Genomic DNA, 21294 nt, shown 5'->3' with positions numbered 1-21294 from the left:
AGATGTCACGTCACCGAGTCATTTCCAAGAAAAATAACAAGCGCCGCTATTTACCTGCCCACGACCGGTTTGAGGACTCATTTACAGCGACTCCTAAAATAACCGCGCAAGAAAAAGGGGCCCCGCTGAAGCGGCGGGTTTAAAAATAACGACGGAAGCGAAGGAGCGACCTGGGCCGCTGCTTTTCTTTTGTGAGCGTTGGCTTTGTCTGCCACAGAACTTTTGACAGCCTATTTCAAGACGCCTCGCCGCACAAAAGGAGGCTCGGGATTTGCCCGAAATGTTTTTTGGCCCGCCACGTATGAAAAACAATTTTGTTTTGCGGGTTAAAGAACCGCCGGGAGAGGGGGAAGAAAACAAAAAACTGTTTCTACTTACAACGATGTGCGCCGGCGACGGGGACCTGGCATCTTTAAGTGCTTGTCTACTCTGAAGACCTCCTGGTTGAACATCTAGCAGGGGCCATTTCATCTGGAGGTACTAGATGGAAGAAAGAAAGGAAAGACAAACGCAAAGAAGGGAACAAAACATGTTAATGCCAAACTGAAAAAAGACAGGACATTTGCAAACTCAAAAACATGCAAGGTGGATGGATGGATGGCATGATTCCGGCTCAACTGAAGCTAGCCGTGGCGTTTCCGGCGGTGTTGCGCGGTTAGCGGCTCGGCGGTGACCTCATGTCTTTTATTGGGAGCCATAAAGAGGTGCAAGCGTGGCGTCTCACCAGGCTAGACCTCCTGACGGCTCCCGTAAATGATTGACTCGGCCCGTATCGGACCGTTTTCGCTCTCGCTCGCGCCCCCCCCCCGTCACGTCACAAAAAACAGATAAGCAGGAACGAACGTTTGTCAAAATGCACGTCGTGGCTTTTCCTGGAAGACAAAACATTTTTAGGTTTTAGGTTCCGTCGCTTTCTTTGAAATGTGACTAAGTCAAACAACTACTTCTTTATTGATATTCCAAAAACAAAGTTTTATTTGGGCTAAAAACAAGAAGATCACTGACTTTTTATGACTTTGGGTTTCTTCGTTTGCTAGAAGAGCACACTGACTTTTTTGTCAGTTATATTCCCACCATCTGACATCCACATGGATAAATTAGCTCGAGGTAGAGATGCTATCGGAGCGACTCTTCCTACCTTTTTGGTGCGCTAAACCTCATTTGGGTGGCCGATGCTTTGCATGCATGTCCGTGCGTGTGTATGTGCGTTTGAGTCGGCGCTGGTCCGAGAGCGCGTGTCACGACCCTTCCTGAGACTGTGTCTAAATCAGTGGTAATTAGCGGAGAGTTCACCGCGGGGTGCCTGCCAGTGGTCGACGCTGGAGGGAGTTATTGACTCCATGACCACGGTTACAACCCCTGCAAGGGGGGGGGGGGAGGGGGGGGGGTGCCTGGTGTTTCTCCACTACTCATTTAGAACCACGAGACAGATTTTAGTGCTTTTTTATGCTTGTTTATATGTGGGGGAAAAAAAAAAAGAACAGTTGTAAAAACCTGAGTTGAGGATTTATGGACCCCCTACGCAACGGGTGTTAATTGTCAGGACGGGCCGAGAGGAAAAAAAGCCGCCATGTTGGATGCACGGTCGGAGAACATGTCTCATTAACAAGTCTTTCCAAATAAAATGAAATTCCCCCTAATTAATTTGTCTGACTTCTCAAAAGTGTTTGTGAGGCTTTCCTGCTAGTCTGCCTTCACCGAGCAACAACGTTACAAACATTAGCTAGCTCATGAAAACATTAGTTGTCTATCCTAAACATTCACAATTATCAGATTACAAGTTACGTAAATAGATTTTGCGCCTATCTGTTTTCCAAAGATATTTAAGTGCGTGCATGTCTGAAGCACATGAATTTCATTGCTGTTCGGCATTCACTCCCTTGCTAGATCACATTTTTTGGGGTGGATTGTATCTTTCTAGAAGTCATTAAAACGTGCGTTAGAGCCTCTCGATAGTTCCGATTCTCAGCGATGTGGGGTCAGAAACGTAAAACCCTGAACGTAACTTGCTTTAGTTGACCGAGCGGATCTGCCAGATCCAATTAGGCAGAAGTGCCGCCGTACAGCGGCAACGAGCCAACTCGCTCAAAAACGAGTCTATGCGCAAAAATATGTCAACGCAGCTGTAGGAAGAGAACATTCCGAGGGAGCGTGAAGGTGACAAGAGTGGCAGTGGGTCGAGTGGGGTGGGGTGGGGGGGGCTAACAAGTGGCCCCACTTCAGCTGGCCCCGTGCAATGTCTCCTGCAGCTTTGCCAAGGAAAGGGAGCCTTGGCAAGCGATGTCTTTTCCGAGCAACACCCCCACCGTCCTCTGCCCCCCTTCTTCCCTCCATCAACGGACACACTGCCTGGGCTTGAGTAGGCCACAACCTCTGACCCCTCGCTGCTGGTCCCAAGCCCCCGCCCACTCCGCCGCGACCTGAAAACTCTCCCGCTATGAGGGGGCCTCCCGAGTAACTCAAGAGCCATTCCCAAGTGACAAATTGCTGGCAAGTTCCAGGATAACTCTCTGGTCTCCGCTGTCGCTCAACCCCTCAGACAACCCCCCACCTTGTAAGAACCACCCAGATTGTCCCCCCCGCCCCCTTTTCACCCCAATCAGCCCACCCTTCTCTCCCCCCTGAATGACTCAATTGTCTCTGATGAGGTGAAAGACAACGGAGTCCTCCAAATGATTGTACCACGATGAACTCAACTCTTGCCGGGTCACATTTTTTCATCCCAGGCAAACAAAAACTTTTCGGTAGGGGATTGCAGTTGGAATAATTCCAGGAATTCTTAAAGGACTCCGAATTGAAGTGTTTTGCAGCCAAATATTTACCATAATTATGACTTTACTTAAGTATAGATTAGTGATGGACTACGCCCCGGTCGACAAATACAAATTCGGAATATAAATGGAGCAAACTCCTTTGAAATGACAACCTGCTAGCCATAGTCTTTGAATGTGTATCTATCTAAAAGAATGACAAGTCAAAGAAGTTCCAGCCGTTAAGGCCAAGTCCATGGAAAGAGACCAGGACTTTTCCAGACATTTTCCGTCAAGCTACCCATCAATCAAGTAGCCATCTGATATCTTGCATCACATGACAGCTGACGCATAAGCCAAAGCGCAGCTTGTTGGTAACGGGATTGCGACTTAAGGGCACCTGACGAATCAAACGAGCAGAGTTTTAGATGTGGCACTCAAATTCAGCGGGGGACCGTTGGACAGGCTAGGTTAAATTTGGGTGGTTGCACAAGAGGAGGGGTGAGGGGGGTCATAAACAGACAAATAGCAGCTTGGGTTTGTTGTGTACGGCAGATCTCCAAGCCATCTGTCAGACGGGGCCCGCAAAACACGATTGTCCGGAAATTTGTGCACACCTGAAAGCCACATCTTTGGTCAAAGAGGACGAAAAAAAAATATCGAGATGGCGCGGACAGCATGCAGATTACACCCGATCATTAAAGAGCTTTATTAAAGTCTGACGAGATAAAGACGAGTTAGAGAAGCCCATTAAGCAAAAACAAAATCTGTGCGAGTAAACTACCCGGAGATTAACGGATTAACCCCGGCAGTTTGACTACAATCTGATCCAAGGCCGCCTTTTCACTTGATCTGTTTGCAGTGAGAGTCCGTCCTTAGTGGCAGGTGGAAGGCAAGACGCAAACAACAGTTGCTGAGGATGGAACACTTCATTTTGGGGGGGCGACAGACAGAGGTCAGGGAAAGCTTAACTCTTCCTCTTTGAAATCCCGGCGCGCTTGAAAAACAATCGGCCAGATACAGATGTTTTGGCAGAACTCACTTGATGAACGGAGCAGGGCAAATTCAACACAAAACTAGCTACCGTTTGGACAACACGGGCAGCTTTGGTCTGGCTAATACACATTTTATGAGTAAATATTGGAGAGAAGGAGGGGGAAAAAAATACACCCCACCTGCATTGATAGCCAGAGGCATTCCGCAAGCAGGAAAATAAAGGTGGAATACGGGAAGGCCCGGGGTAGGAATGGGTCCGCTGGGCCTATCCTTACTCCAAAGCCGGAGCCACTCGGGGGGGTTGAGGGGGGAGGGGTTCCGATCGGGCCGCCGTGCCGGTCCAAAATGCACCAGCTCAGAGACTCTCTTCTTCCTTGCGGGAGGAGCTCGGCCTGACTCTTACAAATAAACATGTATTCCGACGGGGGATGCCCACGCGGCCTCTCCTGTCTCGCTACCAAATGCAGACTTGACTTGCATCTTGAAACCAAGGCTTGGTTGTCAAAGTACACTTGTAAAGTTGTTCAACCTCAACGCTCGACCTCACATATTCATTCACCGCTGTGGACGTTTACGTTTGTCATCTAGAATCCGACTGTTGACTGCCACCGACGTACAGAAATGTCCGTTTGTGAAATGGATGGATGGATGGATGACCTTTCGACCCAATCTAGTGCTTTTAAAACTCCGTCAAGAAACACTTGACTTTCGGCCCATCCTGTCGTGAATGTTTGTCCTGCTGAGCTGGCGAGATAAACACAGTTTTGGCTCTTCTACTGTTGACTTAACAGGTGCGGACAACTGTGCTAGACAAATACCGACCCGAGTCGCCAGTAAATGGTGAAGATTGTGTAACTGCTCGCCACTTTGTAAAGAAAGAAAAAATGCCCGCAGAATGCAAGCGATTGAAAACAATAACAACAAAATGGCGCCGGAGATCACTTCTGCTCTCCAGTAATTATTGCGACATGGTGAAAAAGATCTACTCAGAATTGTAAAAATAGTTGAACTGGATTTGACTGGCCGTGAATAAAGTCCATGACTCCACAAAGTGTAGGGTGCAATGATAGAACGCGTGACTTGATTGCAATCTACCACCTTCTCAATTAGCCTCAGAGGAATCAACAGTGTTGCATTTCTTCAAACTCTTCCCTTCTCCTTCCCTCATCCCGTGCGATTCGGAGGATCTTGGCTGCTCTATAAATAGCGACAGGGAGGATGGAGGGCCAGCAGGAGATGGCGAGGCTTCCATCAGCCTGACTAATGAACGGGCCTTGGCTGGCACCTTTAGCATCGGGCGACACTTTCCTTAAGCCGCTTCCTACGCCAACAGAGCTGGCCTTTGTAGGTCTCAAAAATCACAAGGGTGTCAAAAACATTTCGGGCGTCATCCTAACTAAAAAATGTTTTTCAAAATATTTTGGCACTAATAATTCACCAACAGGTCTGAAAGGTTTTTGGAATAATCGCAGGTGTTGATTAAAACATTTGCCCCATTGTGCCACTTAACAAACCGCAATTGAAATATGTTTGACAAACTAACCAACAATCAACAAACAAAAAACCAATAAGGCCAACAAACGATGTTTTGAAAAATCCTGCTAGCTAACAATCTCTCTCAAAAAGTTGGCTAAACATAAAACGAAACAATCATAATAATTATCACACTCAAGTCTTCTATTCTTTTGGCTCGAGCGCTAGAGACATTTGCGGTCAACAAGCAGGTCGTTCAAAAGAATCCCGTGACGATGAACGTGAACGATCCCCGTCATCGTGTAATTGGCTATCTACCAGTGCCAACGCCACCAAAACTAGATTTACCGGTCCGCCTCCGTCTTCCGGAGCCTGTCACACATGGATTCCAAGTGTCCCAAACACCGCTGCAGTTTAGTGACGTTGCCCGAATTTCAATGAAACGTGTTCTCCGTGTGATTTATCAATACCAATTGGTGTGGGTCCTTCTGCAGGCCTCTTTTTGGCAAGACCAGGAGGCAGTGTTGGAAGGAGGGCAGGCAACCCTCACAGTTAAAAAGGTGAAGCGGCAACCGAGCTGAGCCGAGGGTGTGAACTGTGCAGCGCTGCCGGAGAATGTCGTTATTTGTTAGAGCGCTACGAGGAGAGCTGCCCTTGATGTTTTTTTCTCTGTGTGTGTTTTTTTTTCTTCTCTTTCCCTTTTTGTTCTGCGAGTTCGCTGTGAATTAGTTAAACGGCAGACGGGATATAAGGAAGCCGCTCCTCACCGGGGAGACAATGTGTGCACTCTCAGGCTTCAACAAAGACTTCCGACTCGCCGGGAACGCCGCCGCGCTATCGCAACAATCCACCTACACATATTCATCAATCCCAAAGTATCACGCAGGAGGCACGGCGCACACACACAGGCAATTAATCCTCACAAAAGCAACCCAGCCAGATTTTTTTGATCTCTTTGGCACCTGAAAGTGCACCTGGAAGCAGTCCAGCTCGGAATATTTATCACAAAAGGCGGATCGCGACTCAAGTCCCAAAGACAGCTTCAACAACTTATGGATTTATAAACACATAAGATTCCTTTTAGGATTTCATACGATAGTTGTGCGAGGCTAATGGACTCATGTAAATATTCTCCCGCCCCCTCCCACTTTTGTATCTTCACGCCCTGCATTGCCAACTCCCCCCCCTCCACACACACACCTGCCCCCTGGACAAAAATCCCACGCCGAAGATAACGTGTCAATAATGAGCTCAGGAATTCTATTGATCAGCTTAATTTTGCATCTATTAGCAAGGGAACAGTTCGCTCCGGGGGCGAGGGAAGCTGGGCGCTAACGCGCACCGACAGCCTGGATGGAGATCATTACATCTCACAAGTACGTATGCCGTGATTGACGTGAAGATAAGGCAGCAGAAGCTGGCTGGCGCACGCCTCCCCGCACAGCCAGCTAATGATACACCCAAACATGCACGTATGCTCGCGTCTATCTAGAAAGGTGTAGCGGGGAAGAAGAAGAGCAGGCCACACTGTATTTTTTTTTTTTTTGGGCTAATTGGCAGTCAGACAAGGAAGCTTGAGAATGAAAGTGTGAGAGAGCAAGACAGTAAGCGAAAGCAAGAGCGGAAGAAACCAAGAGAGAGAAGCATTTAGTGGAGCACCTTGGCTGGTCTTAAGTCATTTAAATGCTGCAAAAGCAGAGCGGAGCCAGGCTACGATCTGGATTGCACACTCGCCTAAATGCTGCTCGTTGGGAACCACCAAAAAAAAATGTTTGCGGCAGTTTGGGGCAACGTCTTTTCTATCGAGGCACGGAGACTGACTAATTCCTAGTTGGTGGCAGATAACGGTCACAAATGGACAATGGGTGCCATTTTTATTTCCAGGGGTGAACTACTTGTGCAATAGTCAGTCAAAGTCTTCCAAGTTAAACACGGGGAAGATGAATTCCCCGAATAAGACTATGTTGCCGTTACCCTCCTGCAGCAAGCCTCACTCACTCACGCTTGGCATTGATGCAACCGTCTGAAATATACACGAGGAGGCTGCACTTTCTAACCAGAAAGGTCAGACGGCAATACCTTTGTGTACTCACGAAATTTAGGTGGGGAGGAGGTCTTGCAATTGCACAACCTCAACGCTATAGAGGTGAGGTCGAAGGTATAAAAAAATAAATAAATAAATAAATAAAAAAAACTCGGTTGCAAACTGTGTTGGCTTTTTTTTTTGTCAGCTGAGAGATGCAGCAGAGGGATCGAGGGAGCGGCGTGGTGGTGGTAGGCTGGAGGAGGAGAGAGCGTGAGGGGGTGGGTTGGGATGGTGGTAGGGAGGGAAAAGCCCTCAGCCAAGCCATCAAGTTGAACATTGAACTTCACAGTAGTAGCTGCCTTTCTGCACTGCGCCGTTTGATGTTACCTCCAAAGCAAGCGATCAAACGCTTGGAGTGTGTGGTGTGGGGAAGTCCCGAGCTCTTAGCCTGCAAGCTTGTGATATATGCAAAGAGAGAGAGTGTAAAACTATATAGCATAACAATAAAAATAATACAAGAAGGAGGAAATGTTGCTAAAGATGACGTAGACAAGAAGAATTTGATGCAAGTGGCTTCTTAGTTACAGCGTGCCAAAATGCGTTGACACGGCAACGGTCGATAAACGATTCTCTTTTTTTTTTTTTTAAATAATTTTTAGAATTCACCTCCAGTGCTGAGAGATGTTAAAAAGCAGGACTACGGTAAACAAGCCTTGGTCTCAGTGGGGCAATAACACACACACACACACACACACGCGTGGACTCAGCTGGGCCGCAGTACTGCGAGAGGTGTGTGTTAGAATTGACACGAGGAGACAAAAACACACACACACACTCAAACACACCCTTTCCCCAAGGCTGTGGGATTAAGAGGTCCAGCTGGCTGACAGCAAGCCCCTTCCTTCCCACGTATCCTGTCAGCCCGCTTCACCCCACCCCTGCAGAACCCCGGCCGGGTCTGTGTGCCAGTCAGCTGGGCCGACCGAGTGTGCCAGCGTGACACACCTGAATTTAGCCCGGATCGTCTCTGGCAAATAAATTCCGACCTATCGGTTTGTGGCGCAGGATGTGTGAGCGATTGCCGGACAATCTGAAAACAGGATCCTTAGGAATCATTCAAAACATTAAGGACGGTGTCGTCAACACAAGCGACTGGACACGTTCCCACGCTTGGACGGTGAGGTCATATCAAGCCTCCCTGCACTGGATTTATGAAGTCATGTTTCTTAAAAGCATGACATTGAATACTGATCTGGCTTGTGTTTGCCGCGTCTGCTATGTAATACTCTTGAAAAAATGTGTACCGTACTGAACCGAACAGAGCTGGACGAGAACCAAAGTATTCAAAATAACCAAAGTAACCAAGCATCCCACCCAGAACCTTTTTGTTTTTTCGTTAGCATTGTCATTTCAGTCTTGTGTTCATAAATATGGATCACAGAGTCAGAGGTTAGAAGAACCAAACACATAAATTCTTCAACTTCCTTATTACCAAGCCTGGCATGAGTGACGGGCTTAATACAGGAAAGTTTCAGTGAAGACAAAACAAGAGCAGCACAAAGGTTGCGAGCACGACCACGGAATGCTAACGTCCGATTTGGAGCTGCCTTGCCTGAACGGCTCACTAATGAGAGCTGGAGAAAAAAAAAAATCTATCCAGCTACCCTGATACTGTTGGTGGGGCGGATCACTATTGGGGGAAGGTGTGGTGTTGGAGAAGGGGTGGGGGGGCAGACAAGGTGTATGGAAAGAATACGAATGAGGGAGTGAGAAATAGGAAACGAGAGAGAGAAAAAATCACTATGATGACACGTAAGTGCAAAGAGCGATTAAGGATTTACTTTCAAAAGGACTCCCATTGATCTTTTTTTTGATAGACCTGCAATAAATCAAACTGGATTGACTCGCATGAGAACCGAGCCTAATCCTTTAGTCAGATCCGGGAGAACTCAGACCAAACCAGCTGTTAATTTAGGCTTTACAAGATAAAGCAGGAGAAATCCAACCTGATGTACCCTAGGGCTGAGGCTTACATCATCTCTGTAAAGCAATCAACTTATTGCCAGTTTGGAGAGGTAATCAGAGCACATACTGAGAGAGGGATGGCAGGGGAGGGATTTCCGGCTGCTGGAATTGGAGTATTGTCTTCTTCTAAGGCAGTTTGAAGGGTAGATGCCTGGCAGAGACAAGTTGAGAAGAGCTATGCTGGGCAGATGTTTAACTTGAATTGATGGGATGCTGATCTGATTTACACCTTGGGCGGCATGGTGGTATAGAGGTCAAGACGTCTGCCCCTGAGGTTTGGGGTTCAACTCTGTGCTTGGGTGAATTTTCTCAGGGTAGTCCAGCATCATTGAAGACTATAAATAGAGACCAATTCTGGTCGTTTGTTAATAAGTGGGCTCCAATTGGCGGGGCAACATAACTAAGGTGTGAGCCACCTCTCAATTGGTAGACTCCAGCTCAAGAAAATGGATGGATGGTTGCATTTACACCTACAATCATCTCTCAAATTGGACCGAGGGGGGTGCTAACAGTAGCGCTCCGTTCCTGCAAGTTCCTTGGAGGTCAGTCAGGAGCTCATCGCCTTGTCCCCCATCAGTCGGTGCCACCTCAATCGGGCCTGCCTGCCATGAGGCGGCCACACCATAACACAGCCATAGCAATTAAATTGGTTATTTTAGTACGGCCGAGACAGAGGGATGTTGTTCCTCCCCAGAACAACTGTGCGGAAGTATTGCAAGGCACAAACTGAACCATACTAATGTCTTTTACAGATCTGTTGTTTCTGTTGACGAAAGCAGGGGTGGAGGCTCCTCTTCTTCACTGCGTGCCACCGTGATGGCGGATGCAGGGGATAAGGCTTGAAAACTCCAAGCACAGCCGCCCCCCGCCGCGCTCACACTGACACAAAGACTCATTAGCTCACCATCTCCCCCCACCCCCCAGCACCCCCCTGTCTTTAATGTCCTGTTTACGCTGCAAAAACAACCAGATCAGGCCTGAAATCCAATAACGGAGCTTTGCAGGGTCCTTTACGCCGACCCCGCAGGAGTGCTGAGGAGAAGCAGGCCTTGTAGTCTCTGGATGCTTTCCAAAGCTCAGGAGTCCGTACAAAAACCACAGATAAAATAAGAGTTAAAACAGCGGTTGCCGTCGAGGCTATCAACACGCCGCACGGACTGTCAATCTTCAGTCTCAACCTCGCCACCGTTCTTAGGCAGGGTGGAAAATCATCCAGTGTATCTATATCGCTGTACTTCTTCTCAAACTTTAAATCTGGTCATCTCCCCCAAGGTCACATTTAATTACACAGAGTATTAATCTCAACGGACAGATGGCAAGCAGGCCGCCTCGCAATTACTTTATGCCCAATTGAATCATTACTGGCGTGATTTGCTAAATCGCGGCACGCCGAAAAGCGAGGCGAGTACTGGATGGGTCCGCTACAAGTGGGGTGAAAGGCAGCAGTGGGTGACAGGGCAGGTGTGCCTCTTGTTTGGGACTGAGTTCGCAAAAGAGTTGAGAATACAAGGGGATGACTGTGTGGGGAAATTTGGCACTGATCGTTGCGGTATTAAGAAGAATACACAAGCTGTATTTTTCTTGAAACTAAAACCAGAGCAGAAGGCTAATGTGGAAGCAGTCGGCTCCAGGCAGCCCATGCGAGGAAACCACACGACAAGACCGCTTCCAAACATGAAGAAAATATTGTCTCCACAACGTATGCCAAGAAAAGTTGGATTTTCTGTGGTAACGGGGGTCTATTTTATGACAACCATTTGTCATTGGGGAGCAATCCCAGTGGGCTGCACTCCTTCCAGCTCCAAACCCCAGAGTGGAAGCGATCCCATGGCAGCATCCACCCATGCTGATGCCTCAATCATCATTTGGAAGCAATTAGAGGTTGACTTTTTCCGGCATCTCTGACCGCATCTCGTCACCTCACCAAGGAGCCAACAAAGGAGAGTCTCATCGACGAGTTTGTCATTTTGTTGTTGCTCCAAAGCCAGAAGGGGGGGGGGGGTCGGGCTCTTTCTGCCTTATCTGTGCTGACTGGCCAAAAATACGTTCAGAATTCCTTGCATGTTCTCCAGGTGACGTTTTGAAAATTTCCCTATAATCCCTACTTGAGACACTGAAAATGATCCCTTGAATACCTTCACAACTGAGCTGCATAGTGTGAAACTAAATCCAGCGGTAGTGAAAAACATTTGTCCAACTGGCAACCAAAGTAGGACTGGCATCCCGCCACTAACCGGGAACAGTTGTGTAAAGACGACTGGTCCGCCGATGTAAAACGATCCGCTGGAGCGTATAGAAAACTTCCACAAGTTCTCCCTTTTCCCAGTCAGGGCAGGGAATTCCTCCTGCTTTCTGTAGACAGCAGAAACAGTTGTTCTCCCTGGAGATTGGGCAAGCACTTTGGGCGGGATCTAGCAGTCGAAATGGGGGGGGGGGGGGGGGGGGGGGGGGGATGATGACATATGCACATGCAAAGTTACAGCGCAGGATTTTCACACTCCCCAGGATGAGGTGGAGTGCCCCGAAGAGACTTCCTGTGGCAGCCCATAGACCGTTACGCTGCAGTTCTGCTCCATTGCTAATGTGTTCCATGTTTGTGTTGCCGTCATGCAAAATTTCTGTTCAAAGAACGCAGTGTTGTTCAGGGCATAATATAAAGTTCGGGTCTAAAGGTCAGATAACCGAGCTGCTAGTATTAATTCAAACAGAATCACCGTCTCACCTACTTGGATATTTGGACGGTAATCTGACTCTTTAATTTTTGGCACATAAATAGTTCAAATGAGCATCAGCGAGACACTTTGTAAATTCCCACAGGGTGGTTGATCGGGTTGCGTGACAAGGTATTGAAAAATGTTTGAAATGTTTTATTGTGTCTCAAGAATGTCAACAGAATCTCCACTGATAAAGGAATTCAAATCTCCCAAGGAAATTGACAAACGAAGCAAAAGTTACTGCCACTGTCATTTTTTGCATGCAAACTACAACACGGCATAAAAATCGACTCAGTCTGGTTTTGGATCCTACCGACCGTATTAGGGACTAAGATTGTGACCAAAAGATGTTCACTGGTTGAGAAAGGTGCATTCAGCTCGTTTCAGCCGCCGCAATTCAACGAGTCTTCTGTCCGGTCAAGAGGGGAATTCAAGCCAAGGCCTCTGACCTGAACTTGACCCCGAGCCTTAAGTCATTCCTCCAGCTGCCGTGGACCAGCACCGGCACCTGTCTCGGATAAGCCTCGGCGTTCACACCCGGCCTGGCCGCATTTCTGTCAGGTGACAAATGCTAACACGAGCACTCTGCATCCAAACCTGACAAGAGCCACTTCAGAATGATGTGAACCACTTATGCGGCGGCATCGTAGCCAGAGAGGGCTTTGTCGCATGTCTGATAGTTAGACGCTGGCTTAAACCACGCTTCCCTCAACTGCGCTAACCGCCGTCTTTGCATAGCGCTCAGCTCTTGCGAGTGTCGAGTGCGTCTACTCTGGCGAAACTATAGCAGACTAAGCAAATTTCCACCATCAGCGTATCGTTGACGAGTGAGACAACCTTTCCGATCGGACGATAAACGTAGCGTCAGCATCGCTCAGTATGCTGGGGAAGGAGGAATGCAACATCTACATCACCACAAGAGCAATTTTCTCATGGCAGTGCTTTATCTTGAGATGTGATCTGGTGACAGAAAAATCTTTGTCTGGGGTTGGACACACGGGGTAGGCTAGAGACGACGGCACCTGATTGAGCGCGGTAAATGGGGCTTGGATTCACTCAGGCGTGCGCCGGACCGCCGCCGCGTCTCCCCACCTCATTGGCCATGCAATCCCGCACGGTGCACACACTGCATCTTTTGTGACTTCCGTGTCCAAGCTTCATTTGTTTTGTCCACCGAGTAAATTTCGAGCAACTTGCGTTCCGTAATCTCTACACGGCCGCTACGTCCATCTGCACCGGTGATTCACCACACACACTTCTCGGCCAGCCTGACTAATGTGCCCTGACACTCGTACATCACCCCGCAAATTGGCCAAATGAATTAAGCGCGGATCCTGCTGAGCTTTACGGGCTTTAAATGGATTTCCTCCACTCCAGGTCTACCCAATAATTGCATTTATCCATCTTGTTGAAGCCAGGTTTACACACTCGCAAAAGATCATGCCAATCCCCTGGAAACATTTTCCGCTCTGGCGGCCAGCGCGCGAGACATTTGTCATCGGATCTTAACAGGTAATTCAAACAACAATTAGCTTGACGACTGGGCTGTATGTCAATGTCGGGGTCCTTGTCGGACAACGCGTCGTCTCTTAATCTGTCTCGAAACACGCAGCCTTTCTAGCGCAGTCCAGAAAGTGCATGCCTCCGTTCAGCCAAACATCCAGACAGTGCTAGGCAAGCATTGAGCACTTGTTCAGTTGGGGTCATCTCAACACTTGGGAATGTTTGAACAGAAGTGCATTAGACACTAGAGGGGGGAGGAAGGGGGAGGGCAAAGGACAATTCAACTATGTAAACATGCAGCTACTTCCTTCCCTGCACTACGCTCCTGAGGCAAGCCACTGTTCAAACAGCGTCCATGGCATTCTTGTGCAGCTGCTGCCTGGGACGTGCCAGACAGGGGGGGGATGAGGCCAACGAAAGCGAGCCAGCGAGGTATGACCCGGCCAGTCTTCTCCTCCACAATTTGTCACGAAGCGGATGACTTATCTTTATTGATATTCCAAATATGAACAAGTGCGACGGGCAATAAAGATAGAAAGGGCTGTAAAAAGTGAAGATAAGGAGCCTGCAGGTTCTAAAGGGCACTGCGACATGCATCACATGACACACAGGCCATTGCGACACGGGGATGCCAACTTCTAATCTCAACTTTCATTATGAGGGCGGCGGTTTCTGATTCATAGGCAGTATTGGAAGACAACCTTTGGATTGCGTGCCGATAGATTTGGACCTAAAATACCTTCCTATCGGAGACGTTGATTTTATGATGTTAAGCCACTTAAGCGGAACGGCTCACATTTGTGTGTCCAGACTCGGAACACTGCGTTATTTCAGAGTTTGTCCTGAGCGGATAGCATCAGCAACAATACATTTTGCGGTGTTCGTTTTGGACCTCGACAGGGGTTGATCCGCTTATGTGGCTTCCAAACTAAACCAAAAAAATTCTGTGTCCCACTCCCTCAGATAGGAAAAGAAATTGCCACTTGGGAACCTGCTGAAGTCAAACTTTTTGTTTCCAGACCCGTCATTACGGAAGATATAGCCCAAGGTGCGGAGACTCAAAGATCTGCGGGGTTTTCTTTATTTTCTTTCCTTTCTTTTTACACAGGAGAGCCAATATATCCGTCATCGTTTGGGCTCGGCATGGCTCATCTCGGGCCTGCAGCGAGACAAACGACGGAAACGCGGTGAAAGCCGCACGCCGCCGCGTCCGACTGGTCATTACTCCAATCAAACAAGTCATTTCAGGGTGACTAGATTGCATGGTCTTCCGCCTCAAAAGTGCCAAACCACCTGGCGGCCTACTCAGCTCTCTCTGTCAATCATTCAGTCCGTCCGTCCCTATTGGCTGGATGGCGGTGGTCGCTTGAGCCCTCCAGGGAAGGAGGACAATTGACAATTCACTTGATGCTGCGAGTCAATTTGCTCAATTTTGGAATTGACCTCCGCCTGATGGGTGATGCAATTTGTCCAAATGAATAAAGTGACAACTCGGGACGGGTGGACGGCCTCCATTGATTGAAATAGCGACTGGATTTGCGATATCTGGACCTCGAAATGAACAACCTGAGGCTAGCTCGGCAGACATTTGATGGTGTTTAACGTTTATCATCCCATGCTGCAAAAAAGCTAGCATAATGCTAACATTCACTTTGAGATGGCTGTGGAAAAAACTAATTGGGAGTTTAACCAAGGCATCAGTGAATGCGCCAAAAAAGAAACACTTAGCGATCTTAATCCATTTCCTTCGTTACAAGGATTGGCGTGCTCGGGCCACAACGAGCTGTTCGCATTATCTGGAGCTGTACACAAGTTGACAGCTGTCCGTCCCTTTTATTGTGTAAATAGGTTCCCAACATCTGCTTTTGGAGCCAACATTGGAATTTACTCTTAATCTACTTTTCCGCTGGAATTTGTTCGTTGGAGGGAGGGAAGGGATTAAAAAAAAAAACACAGGAAAATCGAACACTCTTCCAGACTAAGGGGGTTTACTTTATTATCCTTTTGCATTTCCAAGTCGTGGCGCAAAGTTTTTCCTGTCTTTTAACGTGCAAATCCTGCCATAATCCGTAGATTAGCAGATTAATTTATTGCCGCGCGCGCTGGCAAATCTCCCTCACCTTTAACATGTGGCTACACGTCGACCACCTTTCATGGCGGATCGCCTCATTAGTGCCCTCGCGTCAAGGTTTTTTTTTTTTTCTTTACACACTTGTACATAACTCCTCCGAGCAATTAAAAGTTTAATTAGTAGATTAAAAATACACAGGCCGGAGTTTCATCTGCGTTTAGTACGCAGCGAAGCCCATTTCCAAGAGATGAAAGTGGCACATCTAAATTATTAGCATAGAAAAATGACTGGCAGCGCAGATGCCGACGGACATACTAAAAATAGGTGAGAAACGTTGTGAAGACCACATTATTTTTATTTGGAGCACAATCCCGTGCTGCCAAAGTAGGTCAACAAAAATGATTGAAATATTTTGGACGTGGCATGATCAATGATGCTTGGACATGGAACCGGGCCGCTCTCATTAGCCCGCCATTAAAAGCAATGACGCACTCTATTCAGGCGGCTTTTGTGAGCGTGACCCCGCAGACCCACGCCGCTGCCCCCTGAAACCGCTTTGGCGGCGTCCCCGCCCCCACTCGAACACATTTCCCGCTTTCTTGCGCTTTCCCTCCCACTCTACTGCTTCCCCCCCCGTGTGAATGAACTTGAATTTTAACCACAAGCAACCCCAAAACGATGGATTTAGACTCCCACCCAATTGGGGAACAGAGAAAATGCAACTTTTGTACTTGTCACATTTCAGTTCATGTAAGTGAACTTGAATTTAACCTCGAGCAAGTCTCCAAACCACCACCGCTAGTTTGCGGCGGCGGCGGCAGCGCTTAAGGGGCGCTCGGGAGCGACCCCGGCAGAAAGACGCAATTGACGAGCAGTTTGATGGTGATCTCTTGGGCCCGCTTCAAGTTCGCATTCAAGGTGAGGGGAGGTAAAGTTAGAGACCCGCTCACTCGCTCACTCAGCCGAAAACTTTTGACTGCAGATTCAACAGATGGATGAAAGAAAACGGAGGCACGTAAACACGCACGGCTTTAACAGCCTGGTGGTGGGGGCGGTTGGGGGGGATGGAACCTATATTTAACAGGATGACAAAAGTTGGCGCTCTCAATGTACAGTGCTATCTTTGTGTGCTGCTGCAACGGCGGCTATAGAAATGCACGGGAGAAAGAGCAAGCGAGAGCGGGAGGGTGGGTGGTTAGTGCGGCTGAAAGAAGAGGGGGGTACACTAAAAAGGGGGCGGGCAGGCGGGGGGCTTACTAGCGCACAGCTGCTAAACCAATGCCTTTGTGCAAGCCTGTCGACATAAAACTAAAAATTATGTCAAGATGTTAAAACAATAGTGTCAATAAAGTTCATTTAAAAAAAAAAAAAATCTAAACCCGATGCTGAATTCACCCCCCCTCCCCTTTCCTTTTTCTTAGCGCTGCCAATGCAGCAGTTAAAAATCTGATGGCAAACACATGCACATTTTTATTTTTAAATATTTTAGACGATGACAGCTCAACCCGCCAACATCCTCCGAATGAGACAATTAAGCTCCGCGAGCAGATGATGGGGAAGAAGAAAATAAAAACTTCCACACACACATCTTGTCGGTAAATATTTACGGCAAGAATCTTTCCCATTCATTGGCCAGGCACTGACAAAAGCTTACTGTACTGCCTCTCCAAACTCCCCTTACGTATACCCCCCCCCTCTTTCCCTCCTGCAGCCCTACATCTGCGATTCATTGACTTCACAATTTACCACATGTCGAGCCGGGGAGAGGTCGAGCCTCCACGTGAATCACGGCGCAAATATGCGAGTGATTTATTGTTTTGCTAAAAAAAAAAAAATCATGAAAAAAAATAAAATTCTAGCGCGCTCTCTCTCCTCGCTGTTGGCAGAGCGTGAACAATTACATTTTGGACTAATTAAGCCGAGAGAATGCGAGGCCGCTAATGTCTCGCAGGCCCGCCGGCGTTTGCGTGTGCCAGACCCCCCTGCTCCCAACCCCCCAAAGTTAACTCGTCAAATGCAAAGCAGATTTTACGAGACGTGGAAAAGGGGAAAAAAAAATGTCCAAGGTTCCACCGCCGTACTTTTTTTGTCAACAAAAGTGATTTGCAAGACAAAAGGGGCACTGCAACTTTCCGCGGTTTTGACACCCCCCCCCCCAACTCCCCTGCAGACACCAATTAGACCCCATTAGCATGTAAAGCCAATTTGATAAGGTGTCGAACAGCCACCGGCACCCGACCCACACACACGCAATCCTTCAAATCCCCCAAAAAATCCATTTACAGGAGGGCAAACAAACGTAATCCATACGATGACGCATTGTTGTCACGACAATGCCGCCATGTTGAGCTGAGATACCGTGGCTCCAAGCGCCAATTAGAACGGATACAAAAGGATCCTGTCGTCGCGTGTTGCTGGGGACCACAAAAAAAAAAGCCACATGCATTATTCAAATGAAGAAAATAAGAAACGGGTGTGTTTTAAAAAAAAAAAAAATGAAGGTATTTTTATTTATGCGAATACATTCCCGTAGCCAACCCTCCATGGGGTGGGTCAACACGGATGGATGGGGGGCATCTACCTGTTGAGGTCACGTGAGCCCACACGGACGCACCGTATTAAAAAAAAAAAAAAAAAGGCCGAGTGCAGCCCAGCAAGTTGCTTTTTTTTGTCCACGACTGGACACGTCAAAATGCTTCAATGGCACGAAGTTGTCAGCTTCTTTGGACTCGGCTTTCCTTGGCTAAACAAATTCCCACTAGAGGTCACGCAAATGATGTTAACCCCCCCCCACCCCCTGCCATTCAGCTTTAAAAAAACAAAAGACGCCCAAATCCAAATCCTTTTTTTTTCCTCCATCATGGTTGCGAGTTGCCGCCTAACAGACAGCTAATCAATGTCCAGGTGAATTATTAATGGCGGCTCGGAGTCGAATAAATTGATATTAGAGCCACCGACCACTTCAAAGACGCTAATGGCTTAGACACAGTGGGGTGCATGTTGGGGGGGGGGCGTTATTTACAGACTATCCGCAGGCACGAGGAAGTACAAGCGCAGACATTTTGTTTAGACCCACCTTGATAAAATGCAAGAAAACGAAACCCTCCATGCTTCCACCATATTATTTTCTTTCAATTTCTTCAAATTTAGAGTTGTGTGAAATTAACACTTTTTTATTTACGGAAATTTCAACAAGTGAATTTAAAATGTAGCGACATTTAATTGAGAAAAATTTTAAATTGAAGGAGATGCTCCTTTTGAGTGAATCACATTTTTTAAATGGAGGGAAATTGCTATAAGGGATAATGGGGGATATAAAAAAAAGATGACGCCAAGGTGAAATCAAAAGAGCAAAGTGCAACGCGTCGTCACGGGACTCCTTGTGCTTGACATTAGTGCGCGTGTGTCGGTTTTAATGACAATAAATGACAAGCGGCGATTGATTAAAAAAGAATAGGGGTGTGGTCAAGAAAAATAGTTTTTCTTTTCGATGAGAAAATACAGTAAATGATTTCACAAAAAATAAGAGCAGGGAGCAACAATTTTACCCTCATCGTACAAGTATTGATTTACAAGGTGCGCACAATAGAAAATGGAGGAAACAAAATAGGTGGTGCAGAAAAGGGGGGTGCGGGGTGTATTGCGGCTTGCAGGGTTCCAATTTCCTAAATGCCTCGCCTTCGCCTTAACCTTGTAAAATGAGATGACAGGTCCTAAAGCGCTCCACTTGTAATTGCAAACGTTTAAAATAAAATAAGGGGAGCGTGTAAAAAGGGAGGAAGGTGGGTGAAGGGGGGTAACGGCGCTTAAGGCTCGCCGGAGCCCCGGTGGGAATCCACGAGGTGCATAATTAAAGCCCAGCTAAATAAATAACATGAATTTATTGATGAACTTTACATTTGCAGACGCTCGATGTCACCGAATAAAATAGAAACAATCTTCTGAATGAATGAAAACAATTTAAATGGTTGGATAAGCGCTTTACCTCCTCTTATATTTTTTTTTTTGGGCCACATGCAAATACCAGCACACTTGCAGCTCATTTGCATATTTCATTGGTGCAGCTTTCACATTGTAGAGGAAAAAAGGGCATTTTTGATGAGGGCTGAACAAACACAAGCCAAATGCATCATTCATTAACTAAAGAAGTGCATTGCAATTGTGATTATTTTTTTTAATCATGAATAATAACGATGACTATTTTAACACATGAAATTAAATATGCACAGCAACTTATTGCCCATTTTACGTTAGCCACTTAGCATGCTAGCAGCGATGACAGCCGCGCCAACTGTACACTTCACGGACAGTGGCAAAAATTCGACTTTTGCAATACATTTGCACTTTTGCACCCTTCCCCGAGACGGCCGCCGGTGGCAAGGCTCGCTCGCGTGTCGCGTCGGTGTGTTGCAGGGAAAACAACCGATAAAAAGAGGTCAACTTACTGTGCGCGCTGTGGGGGAAAGTGATCCGTTGGGGAGGTAGGGGCTGCTGAGATCGGGGATCATAATAAACGGGTAGCCCGGGTACGGTGGGCTCTTGAACAGCCCTCCATCTTGCCTTTTCGCTGCTAACATGGCGGTTGTGGTTGAGGCAGAAAGAAAGAGAAGAAAGGGGCAAAAGTTTTTTAACAATAACCCAAAAGACACAAACAAGCGCGGGGGAGTCTCAAATGGAAACCAATAACTCACCTTCCTCTAAACTTTCTCGCGTTTTGTCTCTGAAAGTTTCAGACCTCGGCGGAGGCCGTCTCTCCGCCTTGAGAGAGGTTGGCGTGGGTGGGGGGGACAAAAGTAAAAACCAAACAGTAGTGAAACACAGAAATTGCGTTAGCGGGGCCCCGAGGCATAACTTTCGCTACGGTTTAGCCGCCTCACAAGCCGCAGGCGGCGGCCACTCGCCTCGGAGTTGTCCGGGGGGTGGCGGCGGTGCAGCTGCGTGCAGCTCCAAACTTACCTCCGAGTCGGACGAGCTGTTCTGATTTGTTTCCGACTCGTTGACGAGCGACGACTTGACGTCCGCTAAATCCCTTTCGGCCGACGAGTTCTCTGAGATTTTCTCCTCCTGCTCCCCTTCGTCTTTGAAGGAGATCATCTCATCGTTGGCGCCCAGGTCGTCCCCTCCACCGCCGTTAAGTTGCGGCATGTCGCTGCGCTTTTTCCCCCCCACGAGCTTCACTAAAGGCGGCTAGCTTGCTGCTGCTGCTCTCGGTAGTGGTGGTGGGGGGAAAATCTCCAAAAGGAGAAACTTTTGCTCTTTTTCGAAAAAGGACCCCTCGGCGTCGAAAAAAGTGCCACTTTCCGCGACTTCGGGGGTGTCGTTGGTGGCGTTGCCCCCCTCCAGTTGGGGAAAAAAACACACACACACGCACCCGCACGCAGAGACACACAGCGTGTGGCGTTCGCGGTCCCACAGAAAAAAAGTCCCAAAAAGAAAAAAAGAAGGGCGCTCTTGGTGGAAAAGGGGAAGCCGGAGAAGGAGCCGCGGTGCTCGGATTGAGAGAGTTGAAGTTGGTCGGAGTGGTTTTCAGTTCAAAGGCGGCGCTGATTGACAGATAGAGAGGGATGGAAATAGAGAGAGTCTGGATTCGGGATTATTGACAGGGAGAAACACACAAGAAACTAATGAGATTCAAACAGGGAGGGACTTGAAGTGACGTTTTCATAAATAGAAAAAAAAGAGGAGGAGAGAGAGAGAGAGAGAAAGCGAGAGAGAGAGAGAGAGAGAGGAAGCCGG

At 47.7% G+C, this 21294-nt stretch overlaps 1 protein-coding gene across 31 annotated transcripts in view; it reads right to left on the bottom strand.

Moving 5' to 3' along the window:
- Positions 1-21294, bottom strand: part of tcf7l2 (transcription factor 7 like 2) — a 68864-nt gene extending 47570 nt beyond the window's left edge. For 4 of the 31 annotated variants that reach the window (XM_088359532.1, XM_088359528.1, XM_088359536.1 and 1 more), the window contains exons 1-4: positions 20515-21281; positions 20250-20316; positions 20004-20128; positions 379-480 (exon numbers count right to left, since the gene is read on the bottom strand). In XM_088359532.1, coding sequence (XP_088215658.1) covers positions 379-480; positions 20004-20128; positions 20250-20316; positions 20515-20703 — 483 coding nt within the window. In that variant the 5' untranslated portion in view covers positions 20704-21281. Of the gene's footprint in view, positions 1-378; positions 481-20003; positions 20129-20249; positions 20317-20514 lie in introns of all 31 variants that reach the window. The other 27 variants (XR_015853953.1, XR_015853955.1, XR_015853954.1 and 24 more) reach the window with 16 other exon arrangements.

Source organism: Syngnathus floridae, chromosome 18 (genome assembly GCF_059516105.1).
Source record: "Syngnathus floridae isolate MCC-2025c chromosome 18, RoL_Sflo_1.0, whole genome shotgun sequence".
NCBI lineage: Eukaryota > Metazoa > Chordata > Actinopteri > Syngnathiformes > Syngnathidae > Syngnathus > Syngnathus floridae.
The sequence above is the reverse complement of the archived record's forward strand: the minus strand, read 5'-3'. Positions and strand labels throughout refer to the sequence as shown.